Consider the following 20,021-nt stretch of genomic DNA (forward strand, 5'->3'; position numbering starts at 1 on the left):
TAAAAGAAAGAAAGTGGAAGCCCGTGATGAAATCCATCATAAGATTTTATTTTCACAAATGCAACTCAGCCCACCAGAAAGCTTTTGAGAAGAAAGCCCAGCCCAGCTCAGCCCATATTAAACCACAGCGCCCCACCCCCCCTGCCACGGGCACAGCAGAAGAAAGAAGAATCTGAGACTAAACACTGTTTCGTTCATCTAACGAGGAGAAGCCTTGAATTGAAGCATACACTATCAGCCCCCGCCAGCCAACAGAGAGCGAGCGAATCACGACGGTGTGATGGGTCGCCAAGCCGTAGCCAAGCTGATCGGTTCGATCGCATCGCGCAAACCATCTCCTTCAACGTCTTTACGTCAGCGCCGTCATTACTCCCCGGCTCCGCCCCCGCCCCCCGCCGTCTTCGTCGACAAAAACACTCGCGTCATATGCCAAGGCATTACTGGAAAGAACGGCACTTTCCACACCGAGCAAGCCATCGAATATGGCACCAAAATGGTATCTATCACTTGCACCTGTCTGTCTCTTCTCCAAATTGGTCTCTATATGTGCTCTCGCTCTCATCTGTTTTCCATTTCCGTTTGCTTTATTGAATTCTTGGTTTGCGTTTGATGCTTATGCAATGTTACTTGAAATTTCTGCTAGCGATTCAGTTACCAAATTAAGCAATAATGCGTTATAGTTGTACTGCTCTGTTTATGTGTTTAGATTCATTTGCTCATCTGCTTAAACTTGTTTGTCTCTTACTAGTGAATATCAAAGGCGGCGTTTCAATTCCGTATAAGTAATTGGGAATTGAGTTCACGCTGAAATGTGAAAAAACGAGCGATATGGGTTTTATAATGCGCCAACATGCCGCTAATGCAATATATTAAGAAAACCCCCACTGTTTACTTACATGTAGCAATGGGTAACCTATTCCAATGAACTGCTATATAGGAGTGATCACAATTAACGGACTGGGTTTCAATGTGAATTTCCCAAAATAAGCTTTCTTTTAGCAATATACTTTAACCATTTTTTTTTCTTTCCTTCTTCATTGTTTAATGTGCATACGATTGTGCTGAAACAGGTGGGTGGTGTAACACCGAAGAAGGGTGGGACTGAGCATTTGGGACTTCCTGTTTTCAACTCAGTTGCAGAAGCAAAAGCTGAAACAAAGGCTAATGCCTCAGTCATATATGTTCCCCCACCATTTGCTGCTGCTGCTATTCTGGAGGCAGTGGAAGCAGAGCTGGATCTTGTTGTCTGCATTACTGAGGGGATCCCACAACATGATATGGTAGTGTTAATTTCACCAATATCTTCAAATAGGAAGGATAAGGTCACCGTGTTTTTACTTGGTAATTTGGGTTTTGAGACTTGTAAAGAACCCCTGACCATAGTTATTGAGTTTATTCATACCCCTGACCATAGTTATTGAGTTTATTCATACGGCTTGGATTTTGGACTTCATTGAACTTGATCTGGGCTCTGATTATTATTTTCAGTTCACTAGTTCACTGAAAGCCTTGTTACTAATCTTGAATCTGGTCTTAACTGATTCAGGTGCGTGTCAAGGCTGCTATTAACAGGCAATCTAAAACTCGCCTCATTGGGCCAAACTGCCCTGGAATTATCAAGCCTGGTGAATGCAAAATCGGAATTATGCCTGGCTACATTCATAAACCTGGGCGCATAGGAATTGTTTCTCGATCTGGTACCTTGACCTATGAAGCGGTGAGTACTATTTTTAATCCAGGGAGACTGGGAGAGTTATCTGATTAGGCTCTACAATTTTCCCTTTCCAACATACAATTTTCATATTAATTTGGTTCTTTCAGCGGATTGGATACTCTTATTATGATTCAATCGTCAGCTCTTCTTGTTTGATGTTTGGATCTTGTGGGTACCACTTCCATTTACATTTTTATTCCTTTTCCTTGTAAATCTGACTAATTTATTCCTTTTACCATGTAGGTTTTCCAAACAACTGCTGTTGGCCTTGGACAATCCACCTGTGTTGGTATTGGGGGGGATCCGTTTAATGGTACAAACTTTGTTGATTGCATTGACAGATTCCTACAAGATCCTCAAACAGAAGGTTAGGAGCTTGATTTAGTTTTTCTTCTCCTGTTGCAGTTGGTCAATTTGCAGATTGAAAGGGAGAAATGTGCATCCCTTCATGCGCTCATCTCTATATGTTTATATTGGATGTTCGTATTTATGCTATGAGCGTCTGTAAAATAATAGATTGTTTTAGGATGTTCATTTTTCCCATCACTTTTGTCGAGTCAAATAGGACATGTTGGTACGCTCTGATCCTTCAACACTTTTTAGGGGCTTTATGATAAGCATATCATGTTCCAACTACTTTGACTGGATTCTAATTTCCATGTAAGCATCAAGCTCCATGTAGTGCAAAGTCTTTTATAAGAGGATATGAAGACGTTGTCCAACTTTTTGTGGTTAATGACTCATGAGTCAAATTTCATTTAGGTTCCTCATTTAAACCTATTTTCATTTTCGATTAAATTCAATTTTTTGCTACAACTGTGTGTGTTATGTCTCTCTCCATGAGTTCTCAAATTACTACTAAAGTTCATCCTTTTAGGACTTGTCTTTCATGATTTTGGATGCTCGTCCATTCTACTATTTTTGGCTTGCTGTGATTATTAAAGTGTATGTATTCTTCTTACCTTTGTCATCAGTGTGGATATTGGTGAGGTATACAAGAAAATACGTGTTGAAGTAGAGGACTAGTAATTTGAACTAATTCTAGAATGTATGTTTCAGGTATCATTCTTATAGGAGAGATTGGTGGGACTGCAGAAGAGGATGCTGCTGCATTGATTAAGGTCAGAATGTCACTATCTTTGGTTAGGGCTTTGAGTGGCCATAACCGGGGAGAAATACCTTTCTGTTGCTTCGTACCTTTCTAAGGATTTGTTGAGCCATATATTGATTTTAGTTTATGTAGATTCTCAAAGTTAGTTTCGGTAAGTACTGGTGTCTATATTTGTTGTCTGGAAATGGGTGCTCAGACTGATTCTCTGACCAATGAAACAGGAAAGTGGAACTGAGAAGCCTGTTGTTGCATTTATTGCTGGATTAACTGCTCCTCCTGGTCGTCGAATGGGTCATGCTGGAGGTATATAATTCATTACCCTCTCTCTTTCTCATTGTCTAAGGTTGAGTCTGTGGTTTTCGATATGTTATGATTGCTCGCATCTGGTTGTGCAGCTATTGTGTCAGGGGGAAAGGGTACAGCACAAGACAAAATCAAGACACTAAGGGAAGCTGGGGTTACAGTGGTGGAGTCTCCTGCGAAAATTGGGGCGGCCATGCTTGACGTCTTCAAACAAAGGGGCCTTGTGAATTAGCAGCTTGACAATGGCAGTTCACTTGCAATCACACCTATAATATTCTATGGCAAGATGCCGAAAACAAGATGATTGTCTCCAGTTTTTCAGTGATTTTAAGTTCAACTATGAAGGAGCATTTGAATGCTCGGAGTTTTTCCTTTGTCCCATTAATTTGTTTATGAGATATGTTTTCTCATACATAATGAAGTGATTTTGAAGGGAGTCCAGAATATAAATATAAGCTCTTGCAGTTATGCTAAAGCCTAAAGGTGGTTACACAGATTATGCAGGTTTGTTATAATCCAACGAACACTGTTGTAAATAACAACTTTTTATTGTCCAAAGTGATCAGAAAAAGAAGAGGTTCGTTTCTGTTCATGTAGGTTTTACATGTTGTAAGGTGTGCATATCATTGTTTTCTGATGGTCTACTCTCGGGAATTTGTTTCAACGCGCTGAGTTTGACTTTAAAGGTGGTGCAGGTTCATCAACATCTGCTAACAAGCAAAGTGATAGTAAAAATGAAACTACCTATGTTGAAGAGTATTCCCCACGTAACAAGGTTGAGGATAATTTATCAGATGAGAAAAAACAATGAATTAATGAAACTACATATGTGCAGCCTAAGATACATCTACAAGGACGGTTTAGGGGAATGGATCTCTTTAAAAAGAAATGTGAATTAGTTGTGAAGTCCGCATCATATTGTAAACTTCCTATAAAAAAATAACACCAACTCACCAACACCGAAACAAATTAGCAAATTAGCAATAAACCCCTGTTTATTAGGCATGGCTTCTATAGAATTGTTTAAACTAATTGAGACATTTTCTAGAAAGATGTTTCTTTCAAAATAACTCAAGGTTCTTGGATAATATAGTCAACAACACCATATAGTATTTATGAGCAGCATCTTTGAAACTTCCTTCGTCTTGGTGGGTCCGTGGGTGCTCGATGCTTGAGTGAGTATTGACAGACTCACTATTACAAATATAATGAGTGCAATTCTTCTAATCTAATATAATATAATATGGATCCAATTGAATTGCCAGGTACAATTTAAAGATAGTGATAAATTAGCACATCTAGCACCATCTTTTAAGGAGAGGACGCTGCAGGCACGCAGATCTATACACACAACATCTTTCAAAGTTCAGAAAGTGGAAACGGAAGATAAATCTGCAGATCAATTTGTTGCCAGTAGCAGCCCGTACATGAGGAACTCATATGATCATGATAGTGATACAACACCAGAAAGGCAAAGGCAGGCATCTCCTCTATCTGAACCTATCAGTCCATCTGCACATTCATCTTCCTCTTCCTCCTCCAAAACCACCTCCACCTGTACGTCTCCTCTGTGTCTCTGTACTGTATGCGTGTTTGTTTTGTTAGTGCACATAGTTACTATTTGGGTTAATATTTGAACATTGAACTTAAATGAAGAAAAGTTCAAGGGTGTTGGAGATTTGCCCGAAACCCAGCATCAAGCTCAGAAGTCTTCTCAGCCAAATACAAGTCACGTGCTTACTATTGAAGTGACAAGTGATGGAGACTAACCTACTACCAGCTAAAGAACACTTTCTAGTGGCATTTCAAGTAAAAAGTTGATAACTCACTAGCCTTCAAATGCTTTCGGGCAAGAGTAAAGTTTAACAATCGGGCTACTTTGTCTATAAAAGGAAGAAGAGGCCCCAGATATAAGGACACTCAACCAATCAAACAAACAAACATACAAACTCTGCTCTCAACCTAGATTTGCATCAAAAAACTATAATCAGCACAAATCTCAGATCTTTTTAACAACAAGCTATCTCTTGTTTAGATATTTTTAGAAAGCCTATCTTTCTCTAGTTTAAAAGCTCTACTACCTCCCTCAGTGGCGTATTATCGATTCCCTCGTGTAAACCTGTTTATCATCTATCCATTTCCAGCATACAAACCTCTGTAAACTCAAAGATAAATGGCTGCAAGAGGTTCAACCTTGACATACAAGGTGAAATCTTGCCCGACTTCCTTGTGTTTGTACTTACATTTATAGATCTATTACTTAATGCATTCTCCAGTATGTGTTCAAGTTATTTCCATCAGTTTTCCTACTTCGAGAACACCATTTGTAGTTGGATCTGGTTAGTTTAATGGATATGTCATCGTTAAAACCAACCAAGAACCAAGTAAATGGCTTAAAGCGCTTTGAACTCCCTTCATACGAACATACAAGATTATGAACTAAAAGTCCTTGATCACAAGGCAAGAAAAAGAACTTAATGTTGACTTAACTCATCCACGACAATCATTTGATAACAAGAAGTCCGAATAACTTGGGACGCAAGTAATTGACTAAAACACACTTGTTCTACATCTGCTATACTGAGATAGCAGTGGCACGCCTAACACTTAGTTAGTTTTGATTGCGAACCTCAAGGCCTACATCTAAGGCCCCACAAAGACATCTTTCAAAACTAACTCTATCCTTTAGCACATCGACAAGCAAAAGCCTGACTATACATCCAAAGTGTCAATCCCTTGGGGAGCTGTGCTAAGATGCTCAAGACCCTTCCCCATGGAAATCTTCGCGTACCGATGATTGTATATGTATAAATTTTTGCAAGTACAAATGGAGATGATTCGAGGAAAGGCCTCAACCAAATGGAGATGATCACGACGAGAGTCAGTCGGTCTTTTTAATTCATCTCCTCCTCCTGTCCTCCTATTACAACCTAAATATGCTATAGAATCAATCATAGATGATATATATGTTTATACTTACATGTGTGAATAAATTGGAATTGGAATTGGAATTGCAGTGAAACTTGGGCACAAGCTATCAGAAACAGTGAAGGGGAAATTGAGTTTGGGAGCAAGAATCAGTCAAAAGGGTGGGAGGGCCAATATTTTCAAACAGATATTCGGCATTAGCCAAGGAGAAGAGCTCTTGAAGGCCTCCCAGTGCTACTTATCTACCACCGCCGGTCCCATTCCTGGCCTCCTTTTCATTTCTACCCAAAAGCTTGCTTTATGCAGCGAAAGACCTATCACTCTCCCTTCTCCTTCTGCTCCTTATGCTGCTGCTATTGCTGGACAACTACAACTCCTCAGAACGCATTACAAGGTTCAGATACCAATAAGGAAGATCAAAACAGCAAACCAAAGCGAGGATGTCAACAAACCACAGCACAAGTACATATTTACCCATGATGATTTCGATTTCTGGTTTATGGGATTCTTGCGCTACGATAAAGCTTTCAGAAATCTTCACAAGGCCCTTTCCATCGCCAACCATAACCACAACTAGAAAATGCGGGCAGCACATTAGCTTCCATGTTTATTTTCCTCAAGGTTTTAGTTTTACCCTTTTTCTACTTGGGTTTCTTATATCAATCATGTCAAATTCATCCATTATTCTTCATGGGGAAATGGATCGTTTGTTCCTTTTTTTTTTTTTTTTTTTTATCAAACTAAATTACTTTCGTTAAAAAAGACAAGTACAAGAAAAAAGGGGTCGAAGGCAACCCACTACCTAAATACAAGCCTAATAGCAAAAAAAGAAAATACAGTAGGTAGACCCAAATGCCGCCAGCTAAACAACAACAAAAAAACCCTAAGACAACAGCCACTAGATACACCTTCATCGCAAGGCCACCACTACCACCAAGAGAGCAAACCAACGAAACAAATGGATCAACAGAAAATAGGGGTGAGCAAGCCACCCGCGCAGGAAGCGCTCCCATAATCCTACCAAATAGTGCAAAAAACACTTTGATAGCTACCCAACACCCGAGAAGAAGCACATGGCTCACTTTGTTCATTATCCATACACACGGCGACATGACATCAATTCATCATACAAACGTCATAACCAGAGTTATTAATTTTCATTCGCAGTTATCTAAATATTATATCTTTAAAAATTTATTTGAAGATTGTTTAGTCTAGGTGTCAAACAAATCAATGATTATTATAACAAATAACATTCCCATGACTGTAATGAGCCAATCAGTCTAGGTGCCGAACTACGCATTGTTATTCATGTTGTATCTTTAGCTTGGGATAAAGGTTGGCATTCTTTATGGATTGAATGTGACTCATCACTGGTTGTTCATCTTCTTTCTTCATCCTCAACTTCCTTGACATCTATCCCTTGGAGGCTTTTGGTCAGTTGGCATAACTGTCGAGTTTTACTATCCTCCATGCAGGTTCAGATTTCTCATATTTTTAGAGAGGGTAATCAAGTTGCTAATTGTTTGGCCAATTATGGTGTTGATCACCTGGTGTCCATTGGTGGGATTCATGCCCTCCTTGTGCTGCAACTGCTTATTCTCACAACCTTTCTAAGCTTCCTTGATATAGGTTTTGCTAAAAGAGGTTTTGAATTGTTGTTATGAATTCTTTAATGGTCTGGGTTTGGCCTCATGTCCCCCTGACATATTGTATTTTTCTTGTTTATCAATAAATTATCCTCAAAGTCTCTTCCCATGATAGCAATGCTGGATTGGGATGGACTTTGAGGCCAAATTGAAAAGAAAAAAAAATCAGTGTCCTTTTCAAAATATGTTGTATAAACAGTTTTACAAAAGGCAATTGAGACTGGGAGTACGCATGGCACTGGCAGGCACGGCACGCAACGGACTCCGGCGACAATGCAAGTTTATCGTTTTTCCGATGGGCCAACAACATCACCTGAGTCCCGTAGACAACCAATTTGGATCTGGTTTTCGGTATATTTCCCACCCCTTGCCGTGTGAGAAAAGACAGAAACACGGTTGTCTTAATAAGTTTTGACAGAGAGACAGTGAAACCTTTGAGATGGTTTTTACAGTGGACGATGGAGGTGATGTGAATTTACACAGAAAATAAAATGAAAGATCGAGAAAGAAATCAACATATGGACTCCCACACACGACTCCCAACTGTTGCCGTGTGTTTTTAGAGCATCTGTAGTGAAGTCTTTAAATATGGACAACCATTATATAAAATGAGTATAAAATAAATATAGAGACACAATAAACCTCGACTAAATCGGAAAGTGAGTTCCTAAAGTATAGGTACTCACCGGATATATTGTGTATGTCCCCACATACAGGGACTGTATAGAGATAACCTTGAGTAGACAAAGTAGCCCACAATCTTGATTGAAGCTTTTAATGCTTTTAATGTTAATGTTTTTAATTAATTAAAAAAATATGCTGGAAAACGGGGCGTATAATCTTGATTGAAGATTTTAATGCTTTTAATTAATTAAAAAAGGTTAACATAAACAAAAAATGTGAACCTAATCAAACTATCACATAAAGTTTTAAAAGTTCTAAATTTAGGAATTCTACTATAAGGACTCTCCCATTAGAAGTAATATTCCTTTAAAGACATAAAAATTTCCTTTAAATCTTTAAATAAGGACTCAAAAATAATGAAGAGGGTCTCTAAATAAGAACTTCCATCAAAGATGTTGGCCCTTCAAAGTCAGAGAGTATTGATGAAAGCATTGCTTAATATGCAAATTCATCAATTGCTCGATGCAAAACTGCTATAGGTGTTTTCAGTTAACGACGAAAGCTTTGCATATCTTGATCAATCCTCATTCTTGATACCCCTAACATGTGCATAAACATGTATCCTAGAGCACAGGGACTTTGTGTCATATTCACTGTTCTAAAGATTTTCGACTAGATGTTAAGGAGTTAATCATCGTTCCGATTACTTTTAGGGCGTTTGAAAATTATGAAATGACACCTAAATCTTTCCAAGCACCACGCCTGACTTGCATAAACCCACCTAAATCGTGACTCTCATTTCAACAAAAAATAAATAACTTTCAATTTGCATTTTATTTTTTCAATAAATTATAAGAGACTTGTTGAATACTTGGAAAAACACTCCTTAGATGGTTGTTTCCTATGTTTTTAATATGTTTTAGTTCTTTATAATTTATAATGTCATTCTATTTAGCAATTTATGCATCACAATGCAATTACTGTTTTTCTAAGTATAAGTATACATTTATTTATTTCTTATATAATAAGTTTAAGGATTAAGTACCAAATATAATCAAAATGTCACATTTGTTAAGCCCCAATTGAATTTTGTTAAATTAACTGAGGCTTACTTTGGGTCAATTTCTAATTCAATTCAATACTCTTTTGATCATTGGTTTCCATATTATATAATTTAGGGTAAAGAACAAAAAACTACCTCAACTATTGATGTCACGATACTTTCATACCTCATTTTATGAATTTGTGCCAATATCATACATTCCGTTAGCTTGGCATGAATTTCTCAGTTAAATGCTGACGTGGCTTGATCAGAGACCCATTTTTATTAAAAATTTATTAAAAACTAAAAAAAAATCATTTAATATTTTTAAAATATTAAAATAAAAAAAATAAAAAAAATAAAAAATAAAAAAAACCAACAATCAGTTCGTCCCCTTCCCCCTTCTCTCTCTTCTCGCCCTCTTCTCTTCTTCCCCCTTCCTGCAACTTCAACCCAGAAAAAAAAAAAAAAAAAAAAACCAATTTGTCTTCCCCACCCCCTCTTCTCCCCGCACCCACACTCCGCACCCAACTTCCCCACCTTCACACCCACCCTCTGCACCCAACCTCGCACCCACTACCTGCAACCTAAAAAAAAAAAAAAACCCAGATCTTGTTGAGGTGGAATAGGAAAAATGGGGGGAATGGATGTGGAGGGAAGAGGGTGGGTACGCCGCAGCGGGGGGGGGGGGGGGGACAGACCTTTTTTTTTTTCCTTCTCTCTCTTCTTCTTCTGCAGGTTGGGTGGGGGACGGACGATTTCCATTTTTTTTTTCCTTTTCTTCTTCTTCTTCCTCCTCCTCCTTCTTTCTGGGTTGCAGGGGATTGGGTTTATGGTGGGGGGAGGGGGGAAGAACAGAATTTGGTTTGGGTTTTTTTTTTTTTTTTCTTCTTCTTCTTTCTGGGTTTGTTAAGGGCGTGACGAACTGGATTGGGTTTTTTTTTGTTTTTTTTTTTCTTTTTCTTCCTCCTTTCTGGGTTGCAGGAAGATGAGGAAGAGAGAGAGGAGGAGGGACGACTTAGAGAGAGAGAGAGTTTAAAAAAAAAAAAAATTTAATTTTTAATTATTAAAAATATATTTAATTATTAGTGAGTGGATCTGCATGTAGCCACGTCAGCACTTAACAGAAAAATTGACGGATGTATGACATTGACACAAATTCATAAGACGAGTTATGACATTGTCAATTTTAAAAGATGAGGTATCAAAGTGTCGTGACGCCAATAGTTAAGGTAGTTTTTTGTACTTTACCTATAATTTATGTTTAAAATTTAGATTAATTTATGTTTAAAATTTAGATTGCGAGACAACTAATATTAATGTTGATCATTATATACCCAATTGGTGAATTTTAAATATAAAGGTTGGGATGGAGTTTCAATGGTCGTAGATTGCATTTCGAAGTAACAGGAGCTTTTCCAATCTTCATTTTTGTTTTTCTTTTTATTTGGAAATTTATTTATTTGTTTTTATTTTTCACCTTCATGTCCTTTTAAGTTACTTTATTATTTGTGTGCAAATAAGCTAAAGAAGTGAAACCCATAATTGCCACATGTACATTTATCGAAAAAATTAATTAAGACTTTACAGATGAGATATTTTCAACTGATTGAATCCTTGTTTGAAAGGCTTAAAAAATTAAGACCAATCTGAAATGACCCTGGAAAATTAGAGAGTTTTAGATGGTTGATTCTAAATTTAATTAAAATTCTAAAAAAAATAAAAGACCAGAGCCCCTACCCGCCTCCCGCCTTTTAGAAGCTTTGGTCATATTTCGTTTATTATAACAAGGAATCATCCAATTTCAACAAAATGTAACACTATGTAGCACACTACTCAATCAAGAATTAGGAAATAGTAAACTAAATTTTAACCAAGAGATAAGTAAATACTACCCAATGCATCACAAGGAGAATCCGTCAAACATGGTCAGACATGAACAAGGTAAAAGCAAAATCAAAAACTTTCCCCAGCATCGAGAGTATAAAAATAACAATCCCCTCAAAATTCCCTAAGAAGCTTGATTCTCCTCCTTGTCCTTCTCCTCTGCAGCAGCTTCAAAGGTCTCCCCAGCCACAAGCTCAGGGACCTCATCATCATCGTCCTCTTGTGCAGTGGCTCCACCAGCACCAGGTGCTTGCTTCTGGAACTGCTCAGCCAACTTCTTCAAATTGTCCAAGTTATCAGGCCCTGAAAATAATCACAACTCACCGTTAATTGAATCATATAAGCAGGAACAATATAAAAATGTTTACAAGCACACTCACCCAAGTGGCTGATAATACTGGGAAGAATATCTTGCAACTCTACAATAACGAAGATCATATGTCAAGTTACATGCCAAAATGTCTAAAATCTGAAGGACAATCAAAGGTAACACAACAGCAAACATGGCCGTCAAAAGCTAATGCAGCTTGATGTCAAGGCACAGCCACAAACAAGAATGTAAATATGTCCAATATTCCAAACAAATTTCAAACTCAAAAGATAGAAAAAGAAATAGTGACATACTCTTTGTTTGAGGAGAACCGCTAACAACCCAGGTGTTGGCAGCAATTGAAGCTTGAACTGAAACGTACAATGAAAATCATCAACTATTAGGAGAAAAAAACTTGAAACAAACTGATAAAAAAAAAATCAGAGTTTTGTAAGGTTGTCTTCACCTTTTGGGTTTATGAACTGGATAACTACATCATCCTTGAATATGTTAACTTCCTCGATTGCAGGAATAGCATTCACCCCTATCCTCTTGAGGGTGCTCTGAAGCCGTTTGTCGTCTGTGGTAGTTGTCTTGTGAACAGCCTTCTTCTTTCTGAAGTTGAGAGCAAAGATTAATAAACAAAGTCACATACAAACAGGAAGATAACAAAACCACCGAATGACTAAGTTTTATAATGAAACAATAGCCATACATGCAGTAATATTAGCAAAGCAGTAATCTTTATCATTAAGTGATTGCACTAAGACATCAATCAAACACCAAACGAATATTCTCTTAAGAAAAGGAAAACATGGTAAAAACCAATCTACTCAACATGCCATCAGGGCAACTGCTTCAAAAAAAATTTAAAATGGAAAAGTTTACTCACCTCCTCACGCTGCCCTTTCCACCAGTGCGAACCGCACCAGCCATCTTCATAAGTTTCTCCCTATTCATCTGCATAAAGTAAGAGTATAATGAGATGAAGTCACGAGTTCTAATCAAAACATGCAACAAAAAGTTTCGATAGACAAGAAGTCGTATCTTCAATTACATTATAAGTTTTAAGCAGTAAAATCTCCATCTCACAAAACCTTTTGTTTACAATATGTAAAATAATAAACAATTCAATTCCACTTCCTATTATCTTGTTTCTTCAATCTCATATTGTATTAAGAAAATGAGCCTGAATTATAGAAACTTCAACAAAATGGCTCTATGAGGTGCCAACATGCAACCAAAGAAAAGACGCATCAATTATACAACTTCACATACTGAATAATTGAGTTCACAACATCTCCCAAATCCTATAAACATAAAATATATATATATATATATATATATATATATATTAAAAAAATATCTTCAAATTTGAGTTTATCTTCATTAAAAGGTGAAATGGGAGAAAGCAAGTGATTTAAAGATGGTAAAAACAGAAAAAAAAACACAGTTTTTATTATACCCAACATAATGCTCCACACGAAACTCAGGCCACAGCATCCTAAAACTGAGAAATCTAAGGCCACAAGGCAACACATGACAACTAAGTGAGAATAAATATAGTATACATAACTATACAACCGTGATACAAGTAAAATTAGCAATTTTGTCAAAGTAATACTAATGACACTGTCGAAGTAAAACCCAGTTCAGAATTCATAATTAGGCACTATCAGACCCTTTCGCCCAAAGACGCTTCTACTTGTACAGTGACACCAGTGACGACATATGCAAACAATAAGTGCTCAGCTTTAGCAGATTCATTCGGAATCCCACACGATCAAAACTAGAAATCTAAAAATACAATATTTGCACCATAAATGATTGATTTAGCTTTACCCACCTACGAACAAGCTCCTCCAAGGACACAAACAGCAAAAAAATACAAACACAGACACAGTGGGTGCTCTGTTCAATAATCCATCCTCAATCATTTGATTAACCAGCAAACAAGCACAAGCGAAATCAAAACAAACGAGCTTTTCCAGTAAACAAATCAGAAACAGATTCCATATATAAGATAAAGGATTGACAAAAAGAGAGAGAGCGAGTGAGTGAGAAAGTCTTCACCTTGGCGTTGGGGGATTTGGGGGTTTTTTCCCTGCTAGGGTTTTTGCGTTCGGGATAAAGATGTAAAGATTCTGAATCCAAGCCTTCACCTTAGACGGCGCTTTGGTTAGGTTTTCTCTCTCGCTATAAAAGCCCTCTCTCTCCTCTCCTCAACATCCGACGGTCACCAACCCATCTCTCTTGCCACGTGGTGCGTTCCTGCTAGGGTTTGATTATCACCTCGTTTTCTGATGCGATGTACACTCTAGCTTGCGTGGGCTATGAAGAACAAATTTCTAAAAGACGTTAAGTGCTAGTTGGACAGCAGGTTGAGACCTAGCATTTAAGTAAATTTAAGTAAATTTATTATGTTTTATATAATTAAGTGTATATTTATACTTAAATTATATATATATATATATCATTATAAACTACAAAATAGAATGACATATAGATTATGGAGTATTGAAACATAATAAAAGCATGGGGAACAAACCTATAATGTTTGTTCATTTAAGTATTCAACAAGTCTCTTACAATTTATTGAAAAAAAATAAAATTCAAAATGAAAGTTATCTATTTTCTGTCTAAGTAAGTTGCAACCTAGGCAGGTCTAGATGGGCTAGGAGGGTGCCTAGGCGGTCTAGGCGGGCACCTCAACAAGTTTAGGCTCCCTTTCTTAATTTTCAAACGTCTAGACATTAATCAGGTAGGTAATCAGCCGCCTAGCGCCTATGCAGGGTCTAGGCGACGCTAGGCGGTGATTTTTAAAACAATGAAAAAGAAAAAGAAAATAAAACCCAAAGGGTATACACATTTCTTTTTTAAATGGTGGACAAATTTAAATTTAGACTTTATTTTGGATTTTAATTTGATATGATACAATTGGTACATCATGTTTGTATCTCCTTTGATACAATTAATACATCAACTTCAATCTTCTTTGATACAATTGATGCATCAAGGCCCTTTTTTTTAAAAAAAAAACGATATTTGTTAAGGTGATACACAAGGTCTACGAAGATATGAATTTATATAAAAACTTTGTCAAGTTACGCTACATTTTTGCAATAATGAAAAGCCAAACCTCTTGCATTAATTTTATCTTTTGTGACATCTAAGATCTCTAAACATTTTTTTCTTTAACAAACAATAGGTTTTTTAGATTAAATATTAGATTAGAGAGCCAACAAAATTCAAATTCACACAGTGTTACAAACGTGACACTCCTCTCTACCACTATAGTAAATGGTCATATGTCTCGCTTTCTTCAAAATCTTTTCATCTTTGACTTTAAAAGGTTATTCTAAACAATTGCTTAATTGCTTCTTAGCAATACAGTTATTGCTATTCTTATTCATTTGTAAAGAATATGCATTATGTTTAAATTTCATAGATTATGAGCTCGATATCAATTTATCCCCACCCCTTGATGTAAATATTCGTTTTTGTAAAAGTGTTCGGAGCGGTGCTTGAAGAGACGTGTAGGATAACCAAGGCTAAGCAAGATGCTCGGTTCGCACCACTCTCGACTGAACACCTGTCACTTAACTGCCAAATATTTGGCTAATAGGCGAAAAGGTACAGTATGCTAGTTTTACGTAGATAGCTGTGAAGACCTATATTTTTTAATGCATATATTATTTACAAGAAACTAATTATTTCCTATTGTGATTATGTGTATATATACATTTCCTAAAATCATATTTTACAATATTTGACACACCCCGACCTGGAATATCCACTAGGACCCCGAATCGGGTCGTGCTGTCCGACACCTGGAATGTGACGAAGCCATAAAGTGTGATAATGTATAAATTGTGAATAAATTAAAATCTAGAAGTTCCTAAGTACATGAGTGCGCGGTGAGCAGATATGGACCCATTTCACACATGATACAAAGCATAGGTATAGTACAGTAAAGTGAGATGATGATTATACCATCATAAAAAGACATATGTGCTGAAAAGTGCCACGAATCCTCGTCAATACGGAACTCTACTACTAGAACCTTGAGGGGTACAAAAATAGAAAATGTGAGTGAGTGAAACAAAACTTTTCAAACCAATTCCAACTACCAAAGGTAATAGCCCCTCGCAGTAATATCTGTATAATTTCCCAGAAAATAACAGGTGTGACTATAAATCAAAACCATAACCAAAATAATAGTCTTACAGTTATGCCACGTCAAATATCTCAACAAGAATAAGTAACCTAGGTGAAATAAACCAATATGAAATGGCATGTTAGCCGGATCCACCTATCATGTACGGTTGAATCAATATCTCATCACATGCTAGTCGGAGTCACCTTACGTGACCTGTACGACTTATCCATATCTCATCAATTAAGGCTAGCTCATAAGTCGAAGTCATCTCTAGCGACCTGTACGACTTATCCACATCTCATCATATATGCTAGCTCATAACATATCTCATCGTATATGCTAGCTCATCACATATCTCATCATATATGTTAGCTCATAACATATCTCATCATATATGCTAGCATCTTATTATATATGCTAGCTTATAACATATCTCATCATATATGCTAGCATCTTATTATATATGCTAGCTTATAACATATCTCATCATATATGCTAGCTCATAACATATCTCAGCATATATGCTAGCTCATAACATATCTCATCATATATGCTAGCTCATAGCATATCTCATCATATATGCTATCATCTCATCATATATGCTAGCCCATAAGTCGGAGTCACTTCCAGTGACATGTACGACTTATCCATAACTCAATAAGTATACATGCACACGAGTCGGAACCACCTAAAGTGGTATGTACGACAAGACTAGGTGTAAATAAATACGCTCAAGTGCTACGATCGCGTGAAGACTGTGCGAATAATCGCGGGTCACCTACGAGTTGGAACCACCTATAGTGGTCTATACGACAGGACTATGCACGTACCTTGGATCCAAGGTGAGCATAAGGTGCGGGAGGTGAACATCACGTGAATGACTATGCCCTAGCCATGTGCGGGAGCACTAACACTGAGGTGCATGTTTATGAGCTCTAACTACATCTAATATAACATGTACGACTCATGGGCAACCTGTAAGACAAGGTCGGAGTTGCCTAAAACATAAATGCAGTAATGCCATAACTCCATCATTTCAATTAATACCATAAACTCACATGAACTTACCTGCGTGTCTTGCGTTCACCTTGCACTTCAAAACGTTCACCTTTAATTATGTGCAAGTAACATACATGTGAATATACCAGCACGTAAATATGAAATTCAACCATATCATAATATTTCCAAACATATAAACATATATACAAATGGCATAAAATGCATAAGCTGTATTGCCCCACTCCCCAACTAATTACCTTCGGAAATAATTATCGGTAATAAGCCTAACTAAACACTAGCTTAATTAACTATTATTACTAACTATTTTTCACTTCAATGTTACGATTCTTCACACATTGATTTATAATCAACATTTAACCACTAAAACATAAGGTTAAATCTCACATTTTCCACCAATCTCCTTCACATTGCTCAATTCCCCCAACAAGGCTACTGTCTTAATTATTTAGTCTCATTTACTGTATGGCTGCATCTAACGTCTCGTTAGACTGCCTACATATCCTAAACAGGGATTAAGCCAATCGTAGTTCATAGTAATTATTTGTAGGTAACATGCATAATCAATTTAGAAGCGTTTGTGGAACTATCAATTATATACATATGACAAAAAGAAAAAGACCCACTCACCTGGAGTCCACGCTATGATTCTCCAGCATGCACATCAAGGCGTCCCGAACGATTGGCGCTTGTGACCAATTATAGAATCACATCTCAAAACTCTTTATCAATAGAATACGTAATTCACATAAAGCACATCAATGACATTCTAAAATAGTTTGAAACCCATTGACCATAAGTTAACTGTCAATCGAAGATCGACGATTGGGTCCACAACCCTGTAAAACTCGATCCAGAAGATCTGCATCTCAGATTTTCAGTCCACAACCTCCAAAGATACACATTATGCTTCTAGAATAACATACTAAAATTTCATTACAATCCAACGGTCGGATCTCCGCCATTTGCCTAAAACCAATTGACGATTAACATTTATTTTACAAACTTACAAATCCAATTCAGGAAGATCCATACTTCTGATTCCCAATCCGTAAATTCCTATGATCCTTAAATATTACTATTATAATGTATCCAAGTTTGGTGACAATCCAATAGTCGGATCGTCGATTCATATTTTGGCCAAACCAAGTATCATAACAAAAATTTGATTCAAACGATCAACCTATGACATTCGGATATCAAAACTGAATTCAGGGCATTTAATTTAGCTTAAAAGTATCATCCATAGTCTTTTGGCCATGCGTCGCTGCACGTGGCGGTCGGTCGCTTCCATTCGCCGAAAAATCCAACTATTTCAAAAAATTACCAAAATTTACAGGAATGAAGATCTCAATGAGTAGAGTAACTTTCATAACTGTGACCAAGGCCAATTTGACCGGTGAGAGCTTCAATTTTACATAAATCCGTCATAAACCCTAAAGATGGTGTGCTTCTATTCGACCTCCATGCTCACTCCAACGCTTCCACAAGTGTTTGGGCTTTGTTCCTGAGGTTGATGGGAGTTTATTTGTAGTGGTAATTGGAGGAGGTAGCTTCCAATCATGGCGGAATGAAACCCAACCTGTGCGCCCCCTTTTTGCACGATTTTACCCAAAATTCACCAATTTCCACCCAATTTTCACATGTAAATGGAAGAGAGATCGGTTGGCCTCGTGGTAAGGGTCATTTTGATACTAACCTTATCGTCCAAGGTGGCCGAAGATCGGAGAATCCACCGGGTCAGGTCACGGGCTGAGGGAAACCCGGTTTCCCTTTTTCTTTTCTCCCTCATTTCTCCCCCTTGCTCTTTTCTTTGGTTGGTCCCTCACTTCTTTTCTCTTCCTGATTGGGCAGCAACCCTTCCCTTCTCCTCATTTCTTCTTCTCCCCCATTCCTTTTCTTTTTCTTCCCCCTTTCCGTCACATACACACACACACACATGTCTTCCTAATTTAGCATACAGTAATATAATATAAATAGAATAGATATTTCTTCAAAATACTTTCGGTTCGTAATTCCAAATTCACTTCTACTTGCGCTTACTCGTTCATATCGTCGAGTACTTCAGGAATACGCTAAATAATATTTAGTACGTCTCACTACACATTGGTGAATGAAAGTCAACACCTTCACCTCTAGGGCATTTTCGTAAATTCACACTTTTAAAATTACAAAAACCATAAGTTTTAGGGACGGGCTGTCACAATATTGATTAGATATTTAGTGTGAAATGATTGATAAATATCTTTAGTATTTTATATTATTCTTATTACCCATCCATAGTTTTTAGGTTGTGTAAGTTTGCTTTTGGTTTGATCTCATCTTCCTCTATGCCGACCGACTTCCCTCTCCTATGAATAGATGTTACAAGCATGAATACCCGCATTTTGCTGCGAGGTTTAAGAATACCATTTAAGACAATGGTATTTAATATAAATATGTTTTATATATCAATATTTACATGTATGTTGTTTGAGAAGGTAAATTAGCAAAATATTATTGTAATCAAAATATTAACAGCATTAAACTGATCATTATTCAAAATATTTAGATAGACTATGAACATGTTACTGAGTCTAGATTTTCCTACTTCACTATTTCCGGCTCATCTTCATCTTCATTATGTTGAGGTTTACGGTTTCAGCTAGTTCTAAAATAAAAAATAAAAAAAAGAGGCTAAAATGAGTGCATTCAAACCAACCCATTATTCGCACTTCAGTCAAATATCAATTATATCTCAGTGATACTAATTAGACAGAGTCAGGAAGTTCAAATAAATCACTTATAGCAACAAAAAAAACAATAAAAAACAAATGTTTATGAAGAAATTAAAATAGTAAAGAAGGTATCGTTATGACGAAGATGTAATAATTTGATGTGATTAATTTCACGAAGAAACCATATATAAAGGAATCAAGTGCAAACAATGCAACATTAGAGTGTTAAAAAGCAAATGAGGATTATATGAAGTCCGAGAGCAACAACCTACAAATGAGTAACATGTAAAGTTAAAATAGAGAAGACATTGATGTACAATGTTGTACTGGAGGAGGGCATACTTATGTAGAATATATATAAAGTGGAGGCAGATTCTCTGCCCTCCCACTTCTCGTGCCCTCCTATTTGTGTGGTCACGGTTAAACTACATCAACATTTTATATTACTATTCCTTTTTGTCTTATTATCTCTATAAAAAAATAATATAAAATGTTGATGTGGCTTAACCGTGACCACACAAAACAGGATGACACAGGAAGTGGGAGGGCATATAATCTGC

At 37.0% G+C, this 20,021-nt stretch overlaps 3 protein-coding genes across 5 annotated transcripts; 2 read left to right on the plus strand and 1 right to left on the minus strand.

Moving 5' to 3' along the window:
• The first annotated feature begins 130 nt into the window (after positions 1-130).
• LOC126625309 (succinate--CoA ligase [ADP-forming] subunit alpha-2, mitochondrial) lies at positions 131-3,720 on the plus strand. The gene is made up of 7 exons (XM_050294393.1): positions 131-496; positions 1,071-1,280; positions 1,547-1,717; positions 1,958-2,081; positions 2,774-2,835; positions 3,047-3,128; positions 3,221-3,720. The coding sequence occupies exons 1-7, from the start codon at positions 281-283 to the stop codon at positions 3,358-3,360; spliced, it is 1,005 nt and encodes a 334-aa protein (XP_050150350.1). The 5' UTR covers positions 131-280; the 3' UTR covers positions 3,361-3,720.
• A 577-nt stretch (positions 3,721-4,297) lies between these two features.
• LOC126627189 (GEM-like protein 4) lies at positions 4,298-6,637 on the plus strand. Its single transcript, XM_050296626.1, has 2 exons — positions 4,298-4,685; positions 6,146-6,637. Exons 1-2 carry the CDS (start codon positions 4,556-4,558, stop codon positions 6,631-6,633), a joined length of 618 nt encoding a protein of 205 aa, XP_050152583.1. The 5' UTR covers positions 4,298-4,555; the 3' UTR covers positions 6,634-6,637.
• Positions 6,638-11,218: 4,581 nt separating this feature from the next.
• LOC126626906 (nascent polypeptide-associated complex subunit beta-like) lies at positions 11,219-13,808 on the minus strand. Of its 3 annotated transcripts, none has more exons than XM_050296305.1 (6): positions 13,642-13,807; positions 12,461-12,528; positions 12,035-12,183; positions 11,883-11,939; positions 11,639-11,677; positions 11,219-11,561 (listed from the first exon to the last, which is right to left on the minus strand). In XM_050296305.1, exons 2-6 carry the CDS (start codon positions 12,526-12,528, stop codon positions 11,383-11,385), a joined length of 492 nt encoding a protein of 163 aa, XP_050152262.1. In that variant the 5' UTR covers positions 13,642-13,807; the 3' UTR covers positions 11,219-11,382. The 3 variants fall into 3 exon arrangements, with proteins under 3 accessions (XP_050152262.1, XP_050152263.1, XP_050152264.1); XM_050296306.1 differs by lacking the exon at positions 13,642-13,807 and adding an exon at positions 13,415-13,438; XM_050296307.1 differs by lacking the exon at positions 11,639-11,677 and having other exon boundaries at positions 13,642-13,808.
• Positions 13,809-20,021: the final 6,213 nt, after the last annotated feature.

This window comes from Malus sylvestris, chromosome 6 (assembly GCF_916048215.2).
Source record: "Malus sylvestris chromosome 6, drMalSylv7.2, whole genome shotgun sequence".
Taxonomy (NCBI): Eukaryota; Viridiplantae; Streptophyta; class Magnoliopsida; order Rosales; family Rosaceae; genus Malus; species Malus sylvestris.